The sequence below is a fragment of the Artemia franciscana genome, chromosome 4 (assembly GCF_032884065.1).
Source record: "Artemia franciscana chromosome 4, ASM3288406v1, whole genome shotgun sequence".
NCBI lineage: Eukaryota > Metazoa > Arthropoda > Branchiopoda > Anostraca > Artemiidae > Artemia > Artemia franciscana.
Window position 1 is genome coordinate 22,640,664 of NC_088866.1, and position 20,604 is coordinate 22,661,267.

General features: G+C 36.2%; 1 protein-coding gene across 2 annotated transcripts in view; it reads right to left on the bottom strand.

The window, feature by feature from the left end:
- The window catches only part of LOC136026159 (ankyrin-repeat and fibronectin type III domain-containing 1-like), a 254,211-nt gene that overhangs the window by 86,504 nt on the left and 147,103 nt on the right, over positions 1-20,604 (bottom strand). For both annotated transcript variants that reach the window (XM_065702463.1, XM_065702464.1), the window contains one exon: positions 10,073-10,180. In XM_065702463.1, the coding sequence (XP_065558535.1) occupies positions 10,073-10,180 (108 nt within the window). The remainder of the gene's footprint in view (positions 1-10,072; positions 10,181-20,604) is intronic.

Consider the following 20,604-nt stretch of genomic DNA (forward strand, 5'->3'; position numbering starts at 1 on the left):
AAAAACAATGAACAAATAAATATAAAAGTTTTTGAGCAGCATTAAAACTTAAAACGAACAAAGATTTTTACACATATGAGGGGTTTACCTCCTCGTTATACCTCACTCTTTACGCTTAAGTATTTTTAGTAATTTCAACTATTTATTCTACGACCTTGTGATTCAGAGGTCATTCTTAAGGAATTGGGACACAATTGAAGCTTTAGTGTAAAGAGCGAGGTATCGACGAGGGTTGAACCCCCTCATACACGCAATAAAAACATACGAATATAGAAGTTCGTTACGTAAATTAATTCGTAAGTTACATATATTTTTTACCAATGAAAATGTTTATAAAAAAATAAAAAGTTCAAGTTGCTTTTTTAAGTAATCGAAAAATTGGAGGGCAACTAGGCCTCCTCCCTCGCTCCTTTTTCTCAAAATCTTCCGATTAATTGCAATTAATTAATAAGCAAATTTCGTTTTAATTATTTATGTGCGGAGAGCCAAAATCAAAACATGCATTAATTCAAAAACGTTCAGAAATTAAATAGAAAAACAAGTTTGTTTAAATGAAAGCAAGGAGCAACATTAAAACTTAAAACGAACAGAAATTACTCCGTATATGAAAGAGGCTTTTCCTCCTCAACGGCCCGCTCTTTACGCTAAAGTTTCTTACTGTTTTAAAAATAGAGTTAAGAGAAAGAGTCAAACTTTAGCGTAAAGAGCGGGCCGTTGAGGAGGAAAAGCCCCTTTCATATACGGAGTAATTTCTGTTCGTTTTAAGTTTTAATGTTGCTCCTTACTTTCATTTAAACAAACTTGTTTTTTTTATTTAATCTGGATAAGGTTTGGACATTTGCCAACAGAAAATTCAGTGACAATTCTGATTGGCTCTGCTTTAATTCAAATCGACCGAACTTTCGTTTTGGCTAAACCCACTTCTGGACGTCAGCTAAACCTCTGTAATGAATGGGTTTGGTTTCAACTGATTTCTGAAATTACCACTAGTTCAATCCCGGTATTATTAAAATCCCATTGAGATTAGGCCTTTACTAAAACTTTTTTTTAAAGAACATAAGTTGCCCACTTTAACTTGTCCTAATAGATCCTTTTACCTAAATTACAATTTAAAGTTTCTCAATAATTCTTAGCTTTCAGGTTAAATAAAATCACTCAATTCTTAAGAGGGGCAATGAACCTATTCAATTTCCAATTTCTGAAGCTAAAAGACAATTACTGGAGGAGGAAAATAAGGAAATGAGGACAGATTAAGAAAGGAAAGGGATTGAACTGGGGAATTTTTTTTGAACGGATATGTGATTGGGAACCAAGAGCGGTTCCAAAGGGTTAGGAGGTTTGAACCCCTCCCCTTCCGTAATTTTATCCTACTTATGAAAACTTAACAAAAATACATATAAACAAATTTTGATACATTTTTAAAGTTTTTTATAACCCCTCCCCCACAAACAAAAATACTGGATACTGTCTTGATGGGAACTGCTAAAATCCGAATGAGCAATAAAAGAAAAGGCTTGTACTGTCTAAATTTATTTTAAATAGACCAAACAGGTAAGTTGGAAATGGGGTTTGACCTGAAAGTAAGGATCAATACTAAAAATTAAAACGAACAGATATTATTCCGTACATAAGGGGGGTTGTCATCTCTTCCATCCTACGCTCGTTACGCTGAAGTTTTTAGTGCTTTAAAAAAGGTTCGTATTCCAAATCAATTGCCCTTGTGTTTCAGCAGTCGTTCTTACAGCATTGAAATAAGTCAAACTTTTGCGTTAAGAGTGAGGGATTGAGGAGGGGCAGCTCCAGTCTTGTACACGGGATATTTTCTGTTCTTTCAAGTTTTAATGTTGCTCCTTACTTTCAGTTGAAACAGCTTTTTTAATGTTTAATTTCTGAATGTTTTTCAAACTATGCCACAAAAAAACCATCTCGGTGGAAAGTTGTGATTTTCCTTAAGACCACTTGACTATTTGGAGGTGTTTCAATCCTTTTTCGAAAAGCAGCAAATTTTTGCAGGCTCGTAACTTTTGATGGGTAATATATTTATATTATATGTTTGGAATCAGCATAAAAAGCCAGATCTTGCGATGTATTAATTGTTACTAAAATTTATATTCTAGAGTTTCTGTTACTTTTGGGCCGAGTCACTCCTTACAAGCAGTTTGTTACCACGAACTGTTGGATTTCAAGCTTTTTACGATTTTCCCCTGTATTTTTTGCACAAGTGGAGGCTTGCTATTATTCCATATAAAATCTTTGAGAGAGTTTTATATTATCAGGGGCAAAACGAAAGGTTATATTGCCCTACTTTATTGTTCCACATGACAGTGAAAATAAGGTGGTTAAGATTTTTGTGGATCGATGTTTTTTCCTAAATAGTAAAAATATAGAAAAAGTAGAAATTATTGCCCTATAAATTGCATGTTAGAAGGTGTGCTCCAGTTCAATTCTTTTTCTTGTGGTATATTTTTGCAAGCTGATCACATCATTCAATTCCTATTTCTGGAAAGTAGAATTTAATAATCATGGTTGGAGCAATAGTTGCAATCTATTAAATAACGATCTCTAGCCCATAGTGACCGAACCCCAGCCAAGTGAAGGAAAATCACCATTTGAACTTTTATGGTATTATTATTGTGCTTAGTTTTAAGAGCAAATCTTAGTGCAAAAAATAAAATTTGCGGGAATTTCAAAAGAAAGCCTTAAACCTTCGGAAATTGTACCGGCCTTTGGGATCACCGTTGGAAAGTTACAGCCCCCCACCTTGAACGAGGAGAATCACTTTTTTCAATGGGTAGCAATGATGTAGCACATCATTTTTCTTGTAAAGCCTGATTGCTTTTAAAAGCATACTAAGCTTGGAACTTTCCTCGAATGACTATTTTGCACGATGAATGTATTATTCGAAACCTTATTGGTTTTTGTATAAAGTTTTAAGCGAGTTAAATGAACGAAAAGATTTTGAGTTCTTCAAAAATTAAAAATTTTTGTTTTGAGTTTTTTTTTGCGGCATTATTTTACGAAGAAATTATCTATTTTTCTGTGGAAGTAGATTTTGAAGGGTCCAGCGGTAAAAGAAAGCAAGGCACAGAATAAAAAGAAAACTTTATGAGCATAAATGAGCAGTCATATATGAGCAGTCATAATCTAAACAGATAAAGTTAAAAGATAACGAGATGACCACCCTAGCTATTTTTATATACGTCTGAACTCAAGTAATAATAGTGTATAATGCTTGGGTTATCACCCTTATCAATACAATCACAATTACGCACGGTTACATAGGCTGCAGAGCACGGCTAAGCATGTTCCATCATACTTTGATTCTCCTGTTCTAAATTTGATTCTCCTGTTCAAAATTTGCATGCTGATTGTGTTGATCACTTCAATTCTCCTGTCCAAAATTAGCATGCTGATCTTGTTGATCACTTCAAATCCCCTGTTAAAAATTGGCCTGCTGATCCTGCTGATTACTTCAATTCTCCTGTTCTAGATTAGCCTGCTGATCCTGCTGATCATTTCAGTCCTCCTGTTCTAAATTAATATGCTAATCCTGCTGATCACTTCGATTCTCTTGTTCTAAATTAACTTGGCAATCCTACTGATTATTTCGATTCTCCTGTTCTAGATTAGCCTGCTGATCATTTCGGTCCTCCTGTTCTAAATTAATATGCTAATCCTGCTGATCACTTCGATTCTCCTGTTCTAAATTAACTTGGCAATCCTGCTGATCACTTCGATTCTTCTGTTCAAAATTCTGGTCTTGTTGATCACTTCAATTCTCCTGTTCAAACTTAAGCTGCTGGTCCTGCTGATTACTTTGATTCTCCTCTTCTAAATTCACTTGCTGATCGTGCTAACCACTTCGATTTCCCTGTTCAAAATTAACCTGCTGATCGATTCGATCCTCCTGTTCTAAATGAACCTGCTGATCCTTTTCTTTAAACAGCTTAGGAAAAGGTTTTGGAAATTGCCAGAGAGACGGGAAAATTTTAAATACGACGTTTAGGCGCAACAGCGCAGTGGCGGTTCTGGTCTCTCTAGCGCCCGAGACAAAATTTTAAGAAAATTGTCATTTATTAACATTGTCATTTATTGTCATTTTTTAATTACTAATTGATAAATAATTCAGTTTCTACTTATTTTTAAATTTCTTATTTAAACTTTTTAATTATTATTAGTTATCTGAATTTAATTATTTTAATTATTTCTTTTTGATTATTTTGTCATTTCATTAATGACGTATTCATTAATTTCATTTATTAACTGCACCCACTACTTTACTTTAATAAAAAGAAAATTTCAAAAATTACAAAGTGATTCTAACCGTCAGATTATTCATTTGAATTGTGCCCCTAGAATTGCTCCACCTAAGGCAAGTGCCGCCTCTTCCCTCCACTAAAACCGCCTCTGTAACAGCGACTATATGATCAGGCACAACACAAATAGCTAAGATAATCCTTAGTATGTATTAAATAAAAAAAACAAGTTTTTTTTAACTGCAAGTAAGGAGCGACACTAAAACTTAAAACGAACGGAAATTGTTCCGTATATGAAAGGGGTTGTCCCCTCCGCAACGCCTCGCTCTTTACGCTAAAGTTTGACTCTTTCTCACAACTCTACTTTTTAAAACAATAAAAAAACTTTAACGCAAAGAGCCAGGCGTTGCGGAGGGGACAACCTTTTTCATATCTATCTATATATATATAAAAATAAGTTGTCTGTGTGTGTGTGTGTCTGTCGAGTGACGTCATGTTTGTGTGTCAACTGACGTCATGTTTTCGACTGACGAAATTACAGACCGGGACATCGGGACACAAATGACGACCGGGACACCGACACATAGGGAATATAAATGACGACACTCAAAGAGAAAGCGACCGGGACACAAGGAATGTTCGATTAGCAATCACCATCAACAAAGCACCGGGACACAAATGACGACCGGGACACAGGGAGTATAAATGACGACCAGGACATAAGTAAAAAAAAAAAAAAACTAAAAAAAACTAAAAAAAAGGTAAAAACTACAAAAAAAACTAAAAAGAAAAAAAAATATAAACTAATAAAAAAACTAAAAAAGCTAAAAAAACTAAAAAAACTAAAAAATAAAAAAAAATAAAAAGGAAAAAATAAAGGAGAAAAACAAAACTAAAAAAACGAATGTATATACAGACCGGGACACCAACAAATGACGACCGGGACACAGGGAATATAAATGACGACCGGGACACAGGGACACAACTACAACGGGGACGCCGGGGGCACAGGGGGATATATAAATGACGATGGGGACACAGGGAATGTTCGATTAGCAATCACCATCAACAAAGCTCAAGGGCAATCATTAGAATCATGAGGTATAACTAAAAAAAACTAAAAAAGGTAAAAAACTAAAAACTAAAAAAAAGACCAATTCAAAAACGAATGTATATACAGACCGGGACACCGGGACACAAATGACGACCGGGACACCGGGACACAAGGAATATCAATGACGCCCGGGACACTCAAAGAGAAATCACAGACTGGGACACCGGGACACAAATGACGACCGGGACACAGGGAATATAAATGACGACCGGGACACAGGGACACAACTACAAAGGGGATGCCGGGTGGCACAGGGGATATATAAATGATGACGGTGACACAGGGAATGGTCGATTAGCAATCACCATCAACAAAGCTCAAGGGCAATCATTAGAATCATGAGGTATAGATCTGAATACGGATTGTTTTCCCATGGACCATTATATGTTGCATGTTCAAGAGTCGGTAAACCTGACAATCTATTTATATGACAATCTATTTTATACGCCCCCACCAACTAGGTGTTGGGGTGGCGCTTCATTTTTTACGAACGTTTTTATTAGTAATAAATATACGTAACTTAAGAATAAACTTACGTAACGAACTTTTATATTTGTATACTTTTATTATGTATATAAGGGGTTCGCCCCCTAGTCAATACCTCGCTCTTTACACTAAAGCTTGAATTTTGTCCCATTTCCTTAAGAATGATCCCCTGAATCCCAAGGACCGTAGAATAAATAGTTGAAATTACTAAAAATACTTTAATGTGAAGAGCGAAGTATTGTGGAGGAGACGAACCCCTTATTTACCTAGTAATTTCTGTTGTTTTTTTTTTTAGGTTTTAATGTTGCTACTTATTTCCAGCTGATTTTTTTTTTAATTTTATCATTGTTTTTCTTAAATAATGCTAGAAAATCCTGCAGCCCCTTCGTGGAAGTTCTCTTCCCTCATCATAAATTCTCCATGGAAAGATCCGCCCACGTAAGCCCCTCCCCCCCTTCAACACGAAAAAGTCCCCCTGAAAACGTCTGTACACTTCCCAATAACCATTACTATATGTAAACAATGGTCAAAGTCTGTAACTTGCAGTCCCTCCCCCAGGGACTCTGCAGGATTATGTCGTCCCGAAAGACATAATTATTAGGTTTTTCTACTATGCTGAACAAAATGACTATCTCAGAATTTTGATCCGGTAACAATGAGGAAAAAATGAGCGTGGCAAAGGGCCTAGGTGCCCTCCGATTTTTTTGGCCACTTAATAAGGGCACTAGAACTTTTAATTTCCGTTAGAATGAGCCCTCTCGCGATATTGTAGGACAACTGGGTCGATACGATCACCCCTGGGAAAAAAAAAACAAAAAACAAATAAGCACGCATCCGCGATCTGTCTTCTGGCAGAAATTACAAAATTCCACATTTGTGTAGATAGGAGCTTGAAACTTCTACAATAGGGTATTCTGATATGCTGAATTTAATGGTGTGATTTTCGTTAAGATCCAATGACATTTAGGGGGTGTTTCCCCCTAGTTTCTAAAATAAGGCAAATTTTCACAGGCTCGTAACTTTCAATGGGTAAGACTAAACTTGATGAAACTTATATATTTAAAATCAGCATAAAATGCGATTCTTTTGATGTAACTATTGGTATTAAAATTCCTTTTTTTAGAGTTTCGGTTACTATTAAGCCAAATCGCTGCTTACTACAGTCCGTTACCATGAACTGTTTGATTACAAAGTTCTTAGCTCACATACAGGCACGTACGCAGCATTTTTTTTCTGGGAGGGGGGGCAAACCCTTCGAAACAGCAGATATAAAGTAGCCCTTTTTTTATTTAGTAATGCAAAAGCACGTATATCAGAAAAATACACATTAACTTAAATCTGTAGTATTGTAGCGGATGGGGGGAAGAAGACTGAAGCCTCAAAAGTACGTTTTAGGCTCAGATTATGTTCATAGCGATTTAGAACCAGTGATTAATCTATTATATCCCACTGAAAGGGAAATTTTGGGGTTAATAGTGCAATATGGGTGCCTTGGGGGGGGGGTAGTTCTTTAATTGCAAAACGTAGATTTTAATGAAAAATGATAGTTTCCAAAACTGATCCATTAAAAGCTGTACTTTATCTTGAAAAGGGGGATAAACGCCCTAATATCAAGGATAATTCTATTTTGCTGTGGAAAGCAAACTCTCTTTACAAAAAAAAATAAAAGTACAGTTGCTAATTATTTCAAAGAGGGTAAAAAGTTAGACAGAAAATTAGTTAATAATTGGGCAGTGACTTGACCGGATAATTGCATGCAGTAAAATCCCCCCAAAAAGGCTTCACACATGTATGTAAATTTTTAATAAATGTCCCACTTTTGCCAGAAATCCCAAGAAACCATGGGGAAATTAAACATTTCACAAAATTCCGGGGGGCCGTGCCCGAAGGCCCCCCCCTGCGTACGTGCCAGCTCACATATATGTAGTATTCAAAGCAAGCGACGTTTCAAATTCTTAGCTTCCAAGTCATATTGCTTTGGTGAAAAAGTAATAAATATGATTTAACATTTATACTTGTAACTAACTGATTAAAATAATTAAATAATAATAAAAAACTTTTGCACATGAGCAGACATAAATTAGATAGATAAAGTTAATCTTTTCCCTTTCTTTTTATTATCTTTTTGTTTTTTTTTTTGTTTTTTTTTTTTAATATCGGGTTTTCTTTATACCATCTTTTGTATTATTGTTTGTAATATCAGCTTTTTTGGCCCCACCATCTAAGAAATTGTGGCGTTCTGCAAAGAGGGCCTAAGTCCGCTTTTTCCAAAAATGAGTAAAGCGTCGGGTTTGAAAGAGCTCAAAAAGATCTATTGACTTGCCTTTTCAAAATGGGCTTTTCTTTCATTCCGGCCAAGTTAAAATTTTGCCAAAAGGGCTGAAGTCCAAATTCGTAAAAAATTACGACACAAAAAGGGCGGAAGTTCATTTTTTCTTGATGAAGAACCAGCTTTTTCAAAAATAGTGCTGAGGAAGCAGAGACTGTCCGTAAAACCTGTTTATTGGGACCTTTGGCATCACATTAAAAGAACTGAGAGGAATGGTTTCAAATATAACCGAGCTTGGTGTAGTTTAGAAACCCCATTCAACCCCAGAGGGAAAAGCCCATAATAGGTCTAATGAAATCGAAACCCATTAGCGCTTTCCCTACTCCTTAGTCCGGAAAGTATCTGTCGGCAAACTTGAATATTGCGAAAACGTTTGACCTGTACAAGGCAAAGAGTGAAGAACAGAGAAGAAAAAGTTTACAAAAATAAAAACAAAAAAGAGAAAGAAAAAGCACTGAAACCAGGAGGAACTCTGGACATTTTCCGACCCCCGATGTTAAGGTGAAATTAGTCTTCTATAGTCGACAATTTACCAGAATAATAGTCGACCATACAAGGTCGACTATAGTCGACCATACAAGAATAAAGAAAGTAAAAAAAAACAAAAAACATTCAAGTCACAGCGTCTGCTGACTGGGCAAATATCCTCAGGACTGCCTGATGCAAGATGCCTATGAATGCTCATCTAATAAAGGATGAACTTTTCGATTTTTCTGAATTCTTCAAGAATATTTTTGTCAGAAGAAACATTGACATTGACAAGAAAAGAGTTCAAGTGGACTGAATTCCGCTGGTTCCAGTACACAAAAAAATTTAGGGATAGTCAAGTTCAAGACTTCCTACAAGGAAAATGAGCCATTTCGAACCCTGAATTTACGAAGAATAGCCAAGTTGCTACCATCCTGTTTCTTACACAGAAGTTTCCAAATGGCCAGGCGATCAGGAAACCAAAGTAAGATGACTTTACGTCTCTTCTGCCCTTCATCTAAGGATTTCTATTGGTTTTACAGAAACCTTCTGTTCGACAAGGCACTTCACAAGTATATTCCAGACGAAGCTGAGCTTCCCGGAAAACAATATTCGTCTTTTGATTGATTTTGGTTGGTTTTACGTATTGAATTGATGATTTTTTTAGTGAAAAAATAGAAGTTTAAAATGAATTAAGCCCATTTTGCGAATTGGAAAGTTAAATTTTTGAGATTGTCGTTTCAAAAAAGGTGCAAGTCCCTTATCTTCTAAGCAACAAGCAATTCAGTAATTTGAACATTTCCAGCGAATTTGAATCGAAAAGTTATCTTGGTATGAGGCTTTAAAGTTTCAAGTATGTTAACTTTTGATTTGTGAGAAAGATTTTTGTTTTGTTTTTGGTCTCCTGTAAAATTAGGAAGGGCGGACTTATGCCCTTTTTTCAAAACACTACGGAGATATGCCATCAATCAAGGCAATTACCTCTTTTTTTCATTCCTTTATATGTATTACACCTAATGATGGAGCCACCACGAGAAGGTCTGCTGGGATAACCTTTGCTGGGAAGCCATTATATGTAGCAATAATGTGTCGAGAAAGCCTCTCGTTTAGAGAAAACCTCCCGGGAGGGGAATTCCCTGTTATAGGTAGTCTAGACGATTAACACTACAACAAGCGTATAGTTCAAAAAGAAGAATATTAGTTTCTGAACTAAAAACTGGCGGGTACGCATAACTTTCTTCGGGGGGAAAGGCAATAAGAAAACAAAGTTTATCTTAGATTTCGATAAGAAGTCCCCAGGAATTCAGAAAAATAAGGATTGGGATAGCCAGACTCCAAACACCTACATTGTGCAGTTCCCTGACACTAACATATTCTAGGCATATAATCTGTAACTCATACAACGTTAGAAACTCTCACCTTGCAAGTGTATATTGATTTTATTGAGTTTTTCCATCTTCTTTAATTCATTCCTAGACAAGTTTAAACTTTCTACAAGTGCCAATCCGACGTCTTCCTTTTGACGCTCTGAAACAAACACATTAGTAACTATTAAATTATTTAATCCCATTTAATCGTCTTTTTGTGTTTGCCTTTGTGAAGACAGGACACAATTGGGGAAAAAGTCGTTGAGTTTTTTGAAATGTCAAGGAAAGAAATATGGAATTTTATGTGTATTGATTCTTGTAATTTTACTTTTAACAAAACTTACAGGATTTTCTAAATTTTTTTTTTTTGCACGATCTCTTGACCTATTCTATCTTCATTACTGTGATCTAGGTAAATATTTTTGTATCTTTGTATGTTCTTTAATCTTTCTAGTCTTTTTCACACTTTATTTATGATTTTGAAATCTTTTTGTATATTCAGAAATATGTTTCTGTGTCAGGCTTCAATTCTAGGGTTCAAAGTATTGTCTTCATATTTGTTTATGTACAACGGGCACTTAAGCAGGTTGGAAACCTTTGGGAGTGCGGACCCAATGGAAACCTAGACCTTTTTAGGTTTTGGTCCATCACTTCTAGCAAATTCATATTATTGATCTTTTTTTCTGAAGACGATGGTTGCGTCTTTGGGTGCAAAGATGATTTTAGGAAAAATACTTTCGATTTTTTCCAAATCTTTCCCTTCCCATAAAATAATAGACTATTTAATACACTGCAAACAAAGTAAGAACAAATTTCTTGTAAACTAAAGTACAACAGATTTCTGCTTTGCTCATAAAATAATGAAACATTAATACAACTATTATTCAATGTATTCTTCAATGACTATTATTTTCAATGTCATGTTCCTCCACATACTGAAATATGTTTGTTCACGGGCCATTCTTTTTCAGGGGGGTGGGTCAACAATAAACTCTTAGCTGGTTCAAATCACACTATTTCGATGTACAAAACGTAGTATTAAAGCAACAAGAGCAGGGGAAATAAAACTGATTGTTTGAATTGTTTAAGTAGAAACCAACAAAAATATCTACATTTGAAAAATTAGAAAAAATGTAGAAATTTAATTTTTAATGAAAAAAAACTCTATATGCAGTTACACAGTTTTTAGTAGTAGCGGACAAAAAAAAACATATAAAAAGAAACACGGGTAAAAATTAACAAAAAATAAGCTAAAAAATACGAGACCATACAACTTAAGAAATTGTAGCTTAAGATTAAGAGAACCATTAAATTTGATTCGCGATTTTGATTATGAATCAATTTGCAAATTGAGTTCCTTACTAACCAAGCAATTTGTTATCCTCTTCATAAAAACACAGAGTCAAAGACCAGCGCCACAAATTTCAGACATATCCAAAAGATTAAAAGAATCATTTAAATTTGATTCGCGAATTCAGTTATGAATCGATTTGCAAATCGAGTTCCTTACTAACCAAGCAATTTGTTATCCTCTTTATGAAAAACACAGAGTCACAGACCAGCGTCACAAATTTCAGACATATCCAAAAGATTAAAAGAATCATTTAAATTTGATTCGCGAATTCGATTATGAATCGATTTGCAAATCGAGTTCCTTACTAACCAAGCAATTTGTTATCCTCTTTATGAAAAACACAGAGTCAAAGACCAGCGTCACAAATTTCAGACATATCCAAAAGATTAAGAGAACCATTAAATTTGATTCGCGATTTCGATTATGAATCGATTTGCAAATTAAGTTCCTTACTAACCAAGCGATTTGTTATCCTCTTCATAAAAAACACAGAGTCAAAGACCAGCACCACAAATTTCAGACATGGGAGTGCGGACCCAATGGAAACCTAGACCTTTTTAGGTCAATGGAAACCTTACTAACCCAGCAATTTGTTATCCTCTTTATGAAAAACACAGAGTCAAAGACCAGCGTCACAAATTTCAGACATATCCAAAAGATTAAGAGAACCATTAAATTTGATTCGCGATTTCGATTATGAGTCGATTTGCAAATTGAGTTCCTTACTAACCAAGCAATTTGTTATCTTCTTCATAAAAAACACAGAGTCAAAGACCAGCGCCACAAATTTCAGACATATCCAAAAGATTAAAAGAATCATTTAAATTTGATTCGCGAATTCGATTATGAATCGATTTGCAAATCGAGTTCCTTACTAACCAAGCAATTTGTTATCCTCTTTATGAAAAACACAGAGTCAAAGACCAGCGTCACAAATTTCAGACATATCCAAAAGATTAAAAGAATCATTCAAATTTGATTCGCGAATTCGATTATGAATCGATTTGCAAATCGAGTTCTTTACTAACCAAGCAATTTGTTATCCTCTTTATGAAAAACACAGAGTCAAAGACCAACGACACAAATTTCAGACATATCCAAAAGATTAAAAGAATCATTCAAATTTGATTCGCGAATTCGATTACGAATCGATTTGCAAATCGAGCTCCTTACTAACCAAGCAATTTGTTATCCTCTTCATAAAAAACACAGAGTCAAAGACCAGCACCACAAATTTCAGACATATCCAAAGGATTAAAAGAATCATTTAAATTGGATTCGCGAATTCGATTACGAATCGATTTGCAAATCGAGTTCCTTACTAACCCAGCAATTTGTTATCCTCTTTATGAAAAACACAGAGTCAAAGACCAGCGTCACAAATTTCAGACATATGGAAAAGATTAAGAGAACCATTAAATTTGATTCGCGATTTCCATTATGTGTCGATTTGCAAATTGAGTTCCTTACTAACCAAGCAATTTGTTATCCTCTTCATAAAAAACACAGAGTCAAAGACCAGCGCCACAAATTTCAGACATATCCAAAAGATTAAAAGAATCATTTAAGTTTGATTCGCGAATTCGATTATGAATCAATTGGCAAATCGAGTTCCCTACTAACCAAGCAATTTGTTATCCTCCTTATGAAAAACGCAGTCACAGACCAGCGTCACAAATTTCAGACATATCCAAAAGATTAAAAGAACCATTAAATTTGATTCGCGATTTCGATTATGAATCGATTTGCAAATTGAGTTCCTTGCTAACCAAGCAATTTGTAATCCTCTTCATAAAAAACGCAGAGTCAAAGACAAGCGCCACAAATTTCAGACATATCCAAAAGATTAAAAGAATCATTTAAATTTGATTCGCGAATTCGATTATGAATCGATTTGCAAATCGAGTTCCTTACTAACCAAGCAATTTGTTATCCTCTTTATGAAAAACACAGAGTCACAGACCAACGTCACAAATTTCAGACATATCCAAAAGATTAAGAGAACCATTAAATTTGATTCGCGAATTCGATTATGAATCGATTAGCAAATCGAGTTCCTTACTAACCAAGCAATTTGTTATCCTCTTCATGAAAAACACAGAGTCACAGACCAGCGTCACAAATTTCAGACATATCCAAAAGATTAAAAGAACCATTAAATTTGATTCGCGAATTCGATTATGAATCGATTTGCAAATCGAGCTCCTTACTAACCAAGCAATTTGTTATCCTCTTTATGAAAAATACAGAGTCACAGACCAGCGTCACAAATTTCAGACATATCCAAAAGATTAAAAGAGTCATTTAAATTTGATTCACGAATTCGATTATGAATCGATTTGCAAATCGAGTTCCTTACTAACCAAGCAATTTGTTATCCTCCTTTGGGCAAGTATAGACACACGGAACGGCATTACAAATTCTAGACATGTCCAGAATATCGAAACAAATCAGTTAAACTAAAGTACATTTGGCAAATAGCAATATTAAATCCAAAAATGAAAGTCTCGAGAAAACAAAACCGCTAAAATGGCTTCACAATACATGCAAGCATTGTTTAACCTCCTGATTAGGCTAATTGTAATTGGGTGCCTTATAGATTTTTGAAATTTGAAGCAGTCACTAAACTAATCTTTGTAATTTATTCGTAAACGATCGTCTACAAGGGGTTACCCACTCTCTGCCAACTAATGTACATCTCGAAGTGCCACATGCGCCACACAGCTCCACCATGTGTGGTACAGCGTGAGACAATCCCCAAAGTGCTTAGTACCATTCCACGACGCTTGGTATACTTTCACCACACTTGGCACGCGCCAACCGACGTACAGTATTCCTGAAAGTTGGCTAATCTCGGTGGTCTTAAAAGCAACTAGATATTAAAGTATTTCCAGACCACATGAGCCAGACTTAGGATTTTTTAGAATTTTATTTATATCAGGCACGTGCAAAATTTTCAAGGGTCTGCTGGAGGAGGATGGGGCATATTTAAGCAATATTACACGTGCGTCGTCTTTGTCTGGGAGAGAGGGAAAACTCAAGGATTTATTTTCATGCGACCTAACATGTGATATTAAATATATCAAAGGAAACGATGAAGAGGATAGCAGTATCTAGCAGACGGACAAGAGGGACGTCGGGAGGAGGGGGGGTGTTCTTCACTTAAACCAAAATTCGCTTAAATCATGAAAACAAAGTTTCATTTTGGCAGAATAATTTTTGTCTACGTTATAGATGACAGGTCAAGAGTGAGCTTTCAGGTCATGATTTTTGAATTTTCAAAGGGATAAGAGCTCAACAAATAAATCTAGTTTCTGGGAGATGCCCTCATCCCTTCTAATACTCTACAGGTAAGAATAAGGAAAAAGTTTCAGTGGTTTACAATTTGACTGAATCAGTCAGAATTGCAAAAACAGGCGAATAGTATGACAACAAATGAAAATGTGGAAAGATATTGACATTTCTAAAGGAAGTGGCTGGGAGCCTAGACGAACAAAATAAGTTCGAGTCATGGACTGAAACAAACATCTTACAAAATCTATGAAATACGTAAAAAATCACAAAAAGTAGGTAGGGGGCGGTATTCCCACCAAACACGAAGTGCTTTTGCTCACTTTTTAATTGTAAAAGTAAAACAAAAGTTGTTGTGCCTATAATTCAAATAATGTAATTCAAAAGTTGTGTGTCTATAACATACCGTTTCTCTTGCCGAATTTTAACTAATAATGTAATTCAAAAGTTGTGTGTCTATAACATACCGAATTCTCGAGCTAAAAATGCCAAAAACCTTACTTTCACTTTCCTATAAAATTATGAACATACCTAAAAATAAATATACCTAAAAACATGACATTCCTAAAAATTAATATACCTAAAAAATATACCTAAAGAAAACAACATACCTAAAAATAAATATACCTAAAAAAATTCCATTCCTAAAAATAAATATACCTAAAAAAGTAACATACCTAAAAATAAATATACCTAAAAAAATTACATTCCTAAAAATTAATATACCTAAGAAAATAACATAAATAAAAACAAATATACCTAAAAATAAATATAGGCTACCTAAAAAATATACCTAGAAAACCGAAAATATAATAAAAATTATGATATGCTCTTCCGTTTTTGGACACTAAGGTCAAATCCAATAGCATTCTATTGCAATAATCCTTGAAGGTAGATTAGTAAAATAAATTAAGAATTGTTGTTTTTTTTTGCTGCATCCAAGAAACGAAAGTGAAACTGTAAATTTATCTTTTTGAAGTAATGTTCGTTTTGTGTTAACTTCACTAAACTTTAAATATCTAACATTTATTTGGTTTGGTTGTTTTGATTTTGTAATATTTATTTTTGCTGTTTTATCCCTTTGTTCAGAAAACAGAGGAAAACTCTCTTTTTGAAAATAATCTTCCTCTTGTCTTACCCGGTGGCCTAAGGGGGTGCAGGGTGTGCGAACCACCCGGAGGAGCACTTTCCATGGGATAGCACAAAGAAAAGAGAAGAAGAGAACAAAAAGAGCGGAGGGTCACTAAAGTGTATTACCACGGAATATCGAGATGGGATTGTAGAGATATCGAAACAACCTTAAGAAATGTCGTTTTAGAGCGTGATCTGGATTCAAAAACAGGAATCATTAGTACAAAATTTGAATGTGCTACTATAGAACCCTCAAATTCATTTGACTAGGCTTTGTTGAAAAAAAAGAGAGAGAGCTAAGAGCTCATATGGCACTTGTGACGAGGTAAGTAGAGCTAAGAGCCAAGAGCTCATTTGGTATGAGCTCTAACAAAATTCTAAGAACCAACAGATTGATTTAAAAGAAAAATCAGAGGCTTAATGCCGGTCGGGATTTAAAATAAGAGCTCTGAGTCACGATGTCCTTCTAAATATCAAAATTCATTAAGATCCGACCACCCACTCTTAAGTAGTAAATACCTCATTTTTTCTAATTTTTCCTCTCCCTTTAGCCCCCCAGATGGTCGAACCTGGGAAAACGACTTTATCAAGTCAATTTGTTCAGCTCCCTGACACGCCTACCAACTTTCATCGTCTTAGCACGTCCAGAAGCACCAAACTCCCCAAAGCACTGAACCCCTCCCCCCGACTCCCACAAAAAGAGCGAATCCAGTACGGTTACGGCAATCACGTATCTACGGTATTTGCTTTTTCTATCCACCAAGCTTCATCCCGATTCCTCCACTCCAAGCGTTTTCCAAGATTTCGGATTTCCCCCTCCAACTCTCCCCAATGTCAACAGATCTGGTCGGGATTTGAAATAAGAGCTCTGAGACATGAATTCCTTCTAAATATCAAATTTAATTAAGATCCGGTCACCCGTTCTTAAGTTAAAAATACCTCAATTTTTCTGATTCTTCCAAATTAACACCCCCCAGCTCCTCCAAAGAGAACGGATCCGTTCCAATTATTTCAATCACGTATCTAGAATTTGTGCTTATTCTTCCCATCAGGTTTCATCCCGATCTCTCGACTATAAGCGTTTTCCAAGATTTCTGTTTCCCTCCTCCAACCCCTATGTCCCTGGATCCAATTTGAGTCGAAAATGGAGCATCTGAGACATAAGATCCTTCTATATATCAAGTTTCATTAAGATCTGATCACCTATTCGTAAGATAAAAATACCCCAATTTTCACGTTTTCTAAGAATTCCGGTTTCCCCCTCCAACTCCCCCCAATGTCACAGGATCTGGTCGGAATTTAAAATAAGAGCTTTAAAGCACAAGATCCTTCTAAATATCCAATTTCGTTAAGATCTGGTCACCCGTTCGTAAGCTACAAATACCTCATTTTTACGAATTACCCCCCCCCAACTCCACCAAAGAGAGCAGATCCGGTCTGGTTATGTTAGTCACGTATCTTAGACTTGTTTTTATTCTTCCCATCCAGTTTCATCCTGATTTCTCCGTTTTAAGTATTTTCTAAGATTTCCGGTCCCCCCAACTGCCTCCCCCCCCAATGACGCAGGATCCGGTTGAGATTTAAAATAAGAGATCTGAATTACGAGGTCCTTCTAAATATGAAGTTTCATGAAGATCCGATCACTCTTTCGTAAGTTAAAAATACGTCATTTTCTCTAATTTTTCAGAATTAACCTCCTCCCCCCCCCAATTGATCGGATCCGTTCCAGTTATGTCAATCACGTATCTAAGACTTCTGCTTATTTTTCCCACCAAGTTTCATCCCGACGTCTCCGCTCTAAGCATGATTTTATTTCTATGATTTTAGGTCCCCCCAAACTCCCCCAATGTCACCAGATCCGGTCGGGATTTAAAATAAGAGCTTTGAGACACGATATCCTTCTAAATATCAAATTTCATTGAGATCCGATCAGCCGTTCTTAAGTTAAATATAACTCATTTTTTTAATCTTTCAAAATTTACCCCCCCCCCCCAACTACCCCAAAGAGAGCGTATCCGTTCCAGTTATGTCAATCATGTATCTAGAACTTGTGTTTATTTTTCCCACCAAGTTCCATCCCGATCCCTCCACCCATAGTGTTTTCCAAGATTTTCGGTTTCCCCCTCCCAACCCCCAACCCCCCAATGTCACCAGATCCGGTCGGGATTTAAATAAGAGCTCTGAGACACGATATCCTTCCAAACATCAAATTTCATTAAGATCTGATCAACCATTCGTAAGTTAAAAATACTTCATTTTTTCTATTTTTTTCGAATTATCCGGCCCCCAATCACCCCCCCCCCCAGATGGTCAAATCGGGAAAATGACTATTTATAATTTAATCTGGTCTGGCCTCTGATACGCCTGCCAAATTTCATCGTCCTAGCTTACCTGGAAGTGCCTACAGTAGCAAAACCGGGACCGACAGACAGACCGACAGAATTTGCGATTGCGATATGTCACTTGGTTAATACCAAGTGCCATAAAAATCTCCTCAGAAAATTAAAACCACATGCTATTCCCAATACAATTCCAGTGTTCTAAGCCGAAGGAAGCGAAGAGCCTTAGCGTCTTAAGGGCCTGAAGGATGTTGGGCAATGCCCAATAAAAATATCAGCAGAGATATATGCAACCTAGTAAAGAATGAATCGTGCCCTATAGTAACTGAAAGTGTAGAAAGCTGTTTAAAAAAAAACTGCCCAAGTCAGAAAGAATTGCAAATTGAGGCTAAGTCAAGGGTGGTAACGTTTATTCCACATAATCTTGATAGAACACAAATTTAAGGGAATTTCGAAAAGGGGCCTGAAACCTTTCAAAAATAGCATCAGTTCGAAATAAAAGTCGCATCATTGGAATCAATATGGTCAAAATCCTGTAATAGAGAATTACAGTCCCCACCTTGAACAACAAGAAAAATCACTTTTTTTCCAGGAAGCATAAGATGCATCTCCTTTTTTTGCTTTTTTCCCCTGGTGTGATCGTATCGAGCCAGCGGTCGTAAAACACTGCTAAGGTGCTCATTGAAAGGAATTCACCATATCTAGTGCCCTTTCAAAGCGCCCCAAACGGGGGGCACTTCATAAGGAACTATATGCCTTCGTTGAATTTTTTGGCAATTTCAGCAACAGGTGGCTGTAAAAACTTAGAAAAGCGCTTTCTCGATTCAAAATTTAGTTGGTACTTTTATGATATACCCCCTACCGCTCAAGAAGTGAAGTTAGGTTAATCCTAGTAAAACATACCTAAATATGATAAAAATACTATGTTGTAGGAACAAATTTGGGCTATATATTTGCACATTAGGGGGGTGGGGTAAAGTACAGCGGACCTGCATGCAAAATGTGTTAGCTACAATTATTCTGATATTTGAAGTAAGAATTGTTTTCTGACTTCACACTGTCCAAATACTATATTTCTCATCCATTCAGTCACTTCTCTTTGTCTTGTCTCACGCTAAGTTGAATGAAACTAGCGAAAGAAACTGGTTTACAGTGCGTCAATGCATGAACAGCTCGAGTGGTATGGGGTATATTATATAAGTACCATTGAGTTTTTTAGTCCCTTTTTCCTTTTTAAGAGTTGAAAGTGATTGGATTAAATTAAGATTTTTTTTCGGCTCAGGTTGACAAACCTCCCTATGGTCTCCATTGGACATGAAATAACTGATGAAACCGATTTCAAAGTCGCTATTACGGAATTTGCACCCTTAAATGCTAAAATTTGAAAGTTTTAGACTATTTAAAGCTGAAGATCAATAAAGGTCCAAATAAACAGTTTAGTTATTTGTTATTTTATGTTTTAAAATTAATGCTGTGAACTCCAGGTTTGTGACTCACTGTGTGTGGGACAGTGGTCTCAGTGGCGTATTGTCTTTCACTAGCCTTGAATGCAACTGAGAGCTTAAAGCTTTTGTTTCAGTAAGCTAAATATATGGGAAGAATTTGAAACCTACAAACACCTAACCACAGCTCCCAGCCGTGCGAAACGATTACCTATACTTCAAAACCCATACTCTGGTTGAAAAACTAATTCACACCAATTCACGTACCAAGTCCAACAAAAGTACACGGTTTCCCACAACCCACATACTCGTCTCAGTTATCTATCCCTCCTACTCCATGCCCTATCGATCTCTTCAATCCCAACTGTCAAAAGAGAAGAAGACGCCAGTAGTAGCCAAGGCTGACGATTAGTGACGATGGAGAATACGCTTACGAAATCCCGGTCCCACACAAAGTGAGTCACGAACCTGGAGTTCACAGTATTAATTTATTGTCATCCCAGAGCATCATGGATATATTCCAATAATTTTTTATGTTTTATTATTTATGAAAATAATTGTTCCTAAAGTCATTTTCTAAAATAGTCCGTTGCAAGGCATGGAAGGGGGGGGGGTTTAAATTAGTCTCAGAAAAGCGGCGGCACTCTGCCCCGGACTGCACCCATGCTATTCATACCACTGCCATGGGAGGAGCTACAGCGTTTTTATTGGGGGAGGGGGTGTGACTATATCTGGATATCCAAAGGGCATGGGCTATATAATAGTGTTTTCTCCAAATTATTGGGGGGATCAAATACCCCCCTTGCCCCCTGAAACGACGCCCCTCCCACTGGTTTTACCTTCAAGTAACTTCAAAGATCAAGCAACTCTTATTGAAGTTGTTATCCTAAACCCAATATTGGGTTTTTGGTTAGTACGCTATACTTGAAATCCTGTGTCGATAATGACAGGAATTCAAGTCCTGGTGTCGCTGGTAATTTGGTTTGGAACGGGATCAGCGGTGTGTCTCTGCAAGCTCAGCCAGATT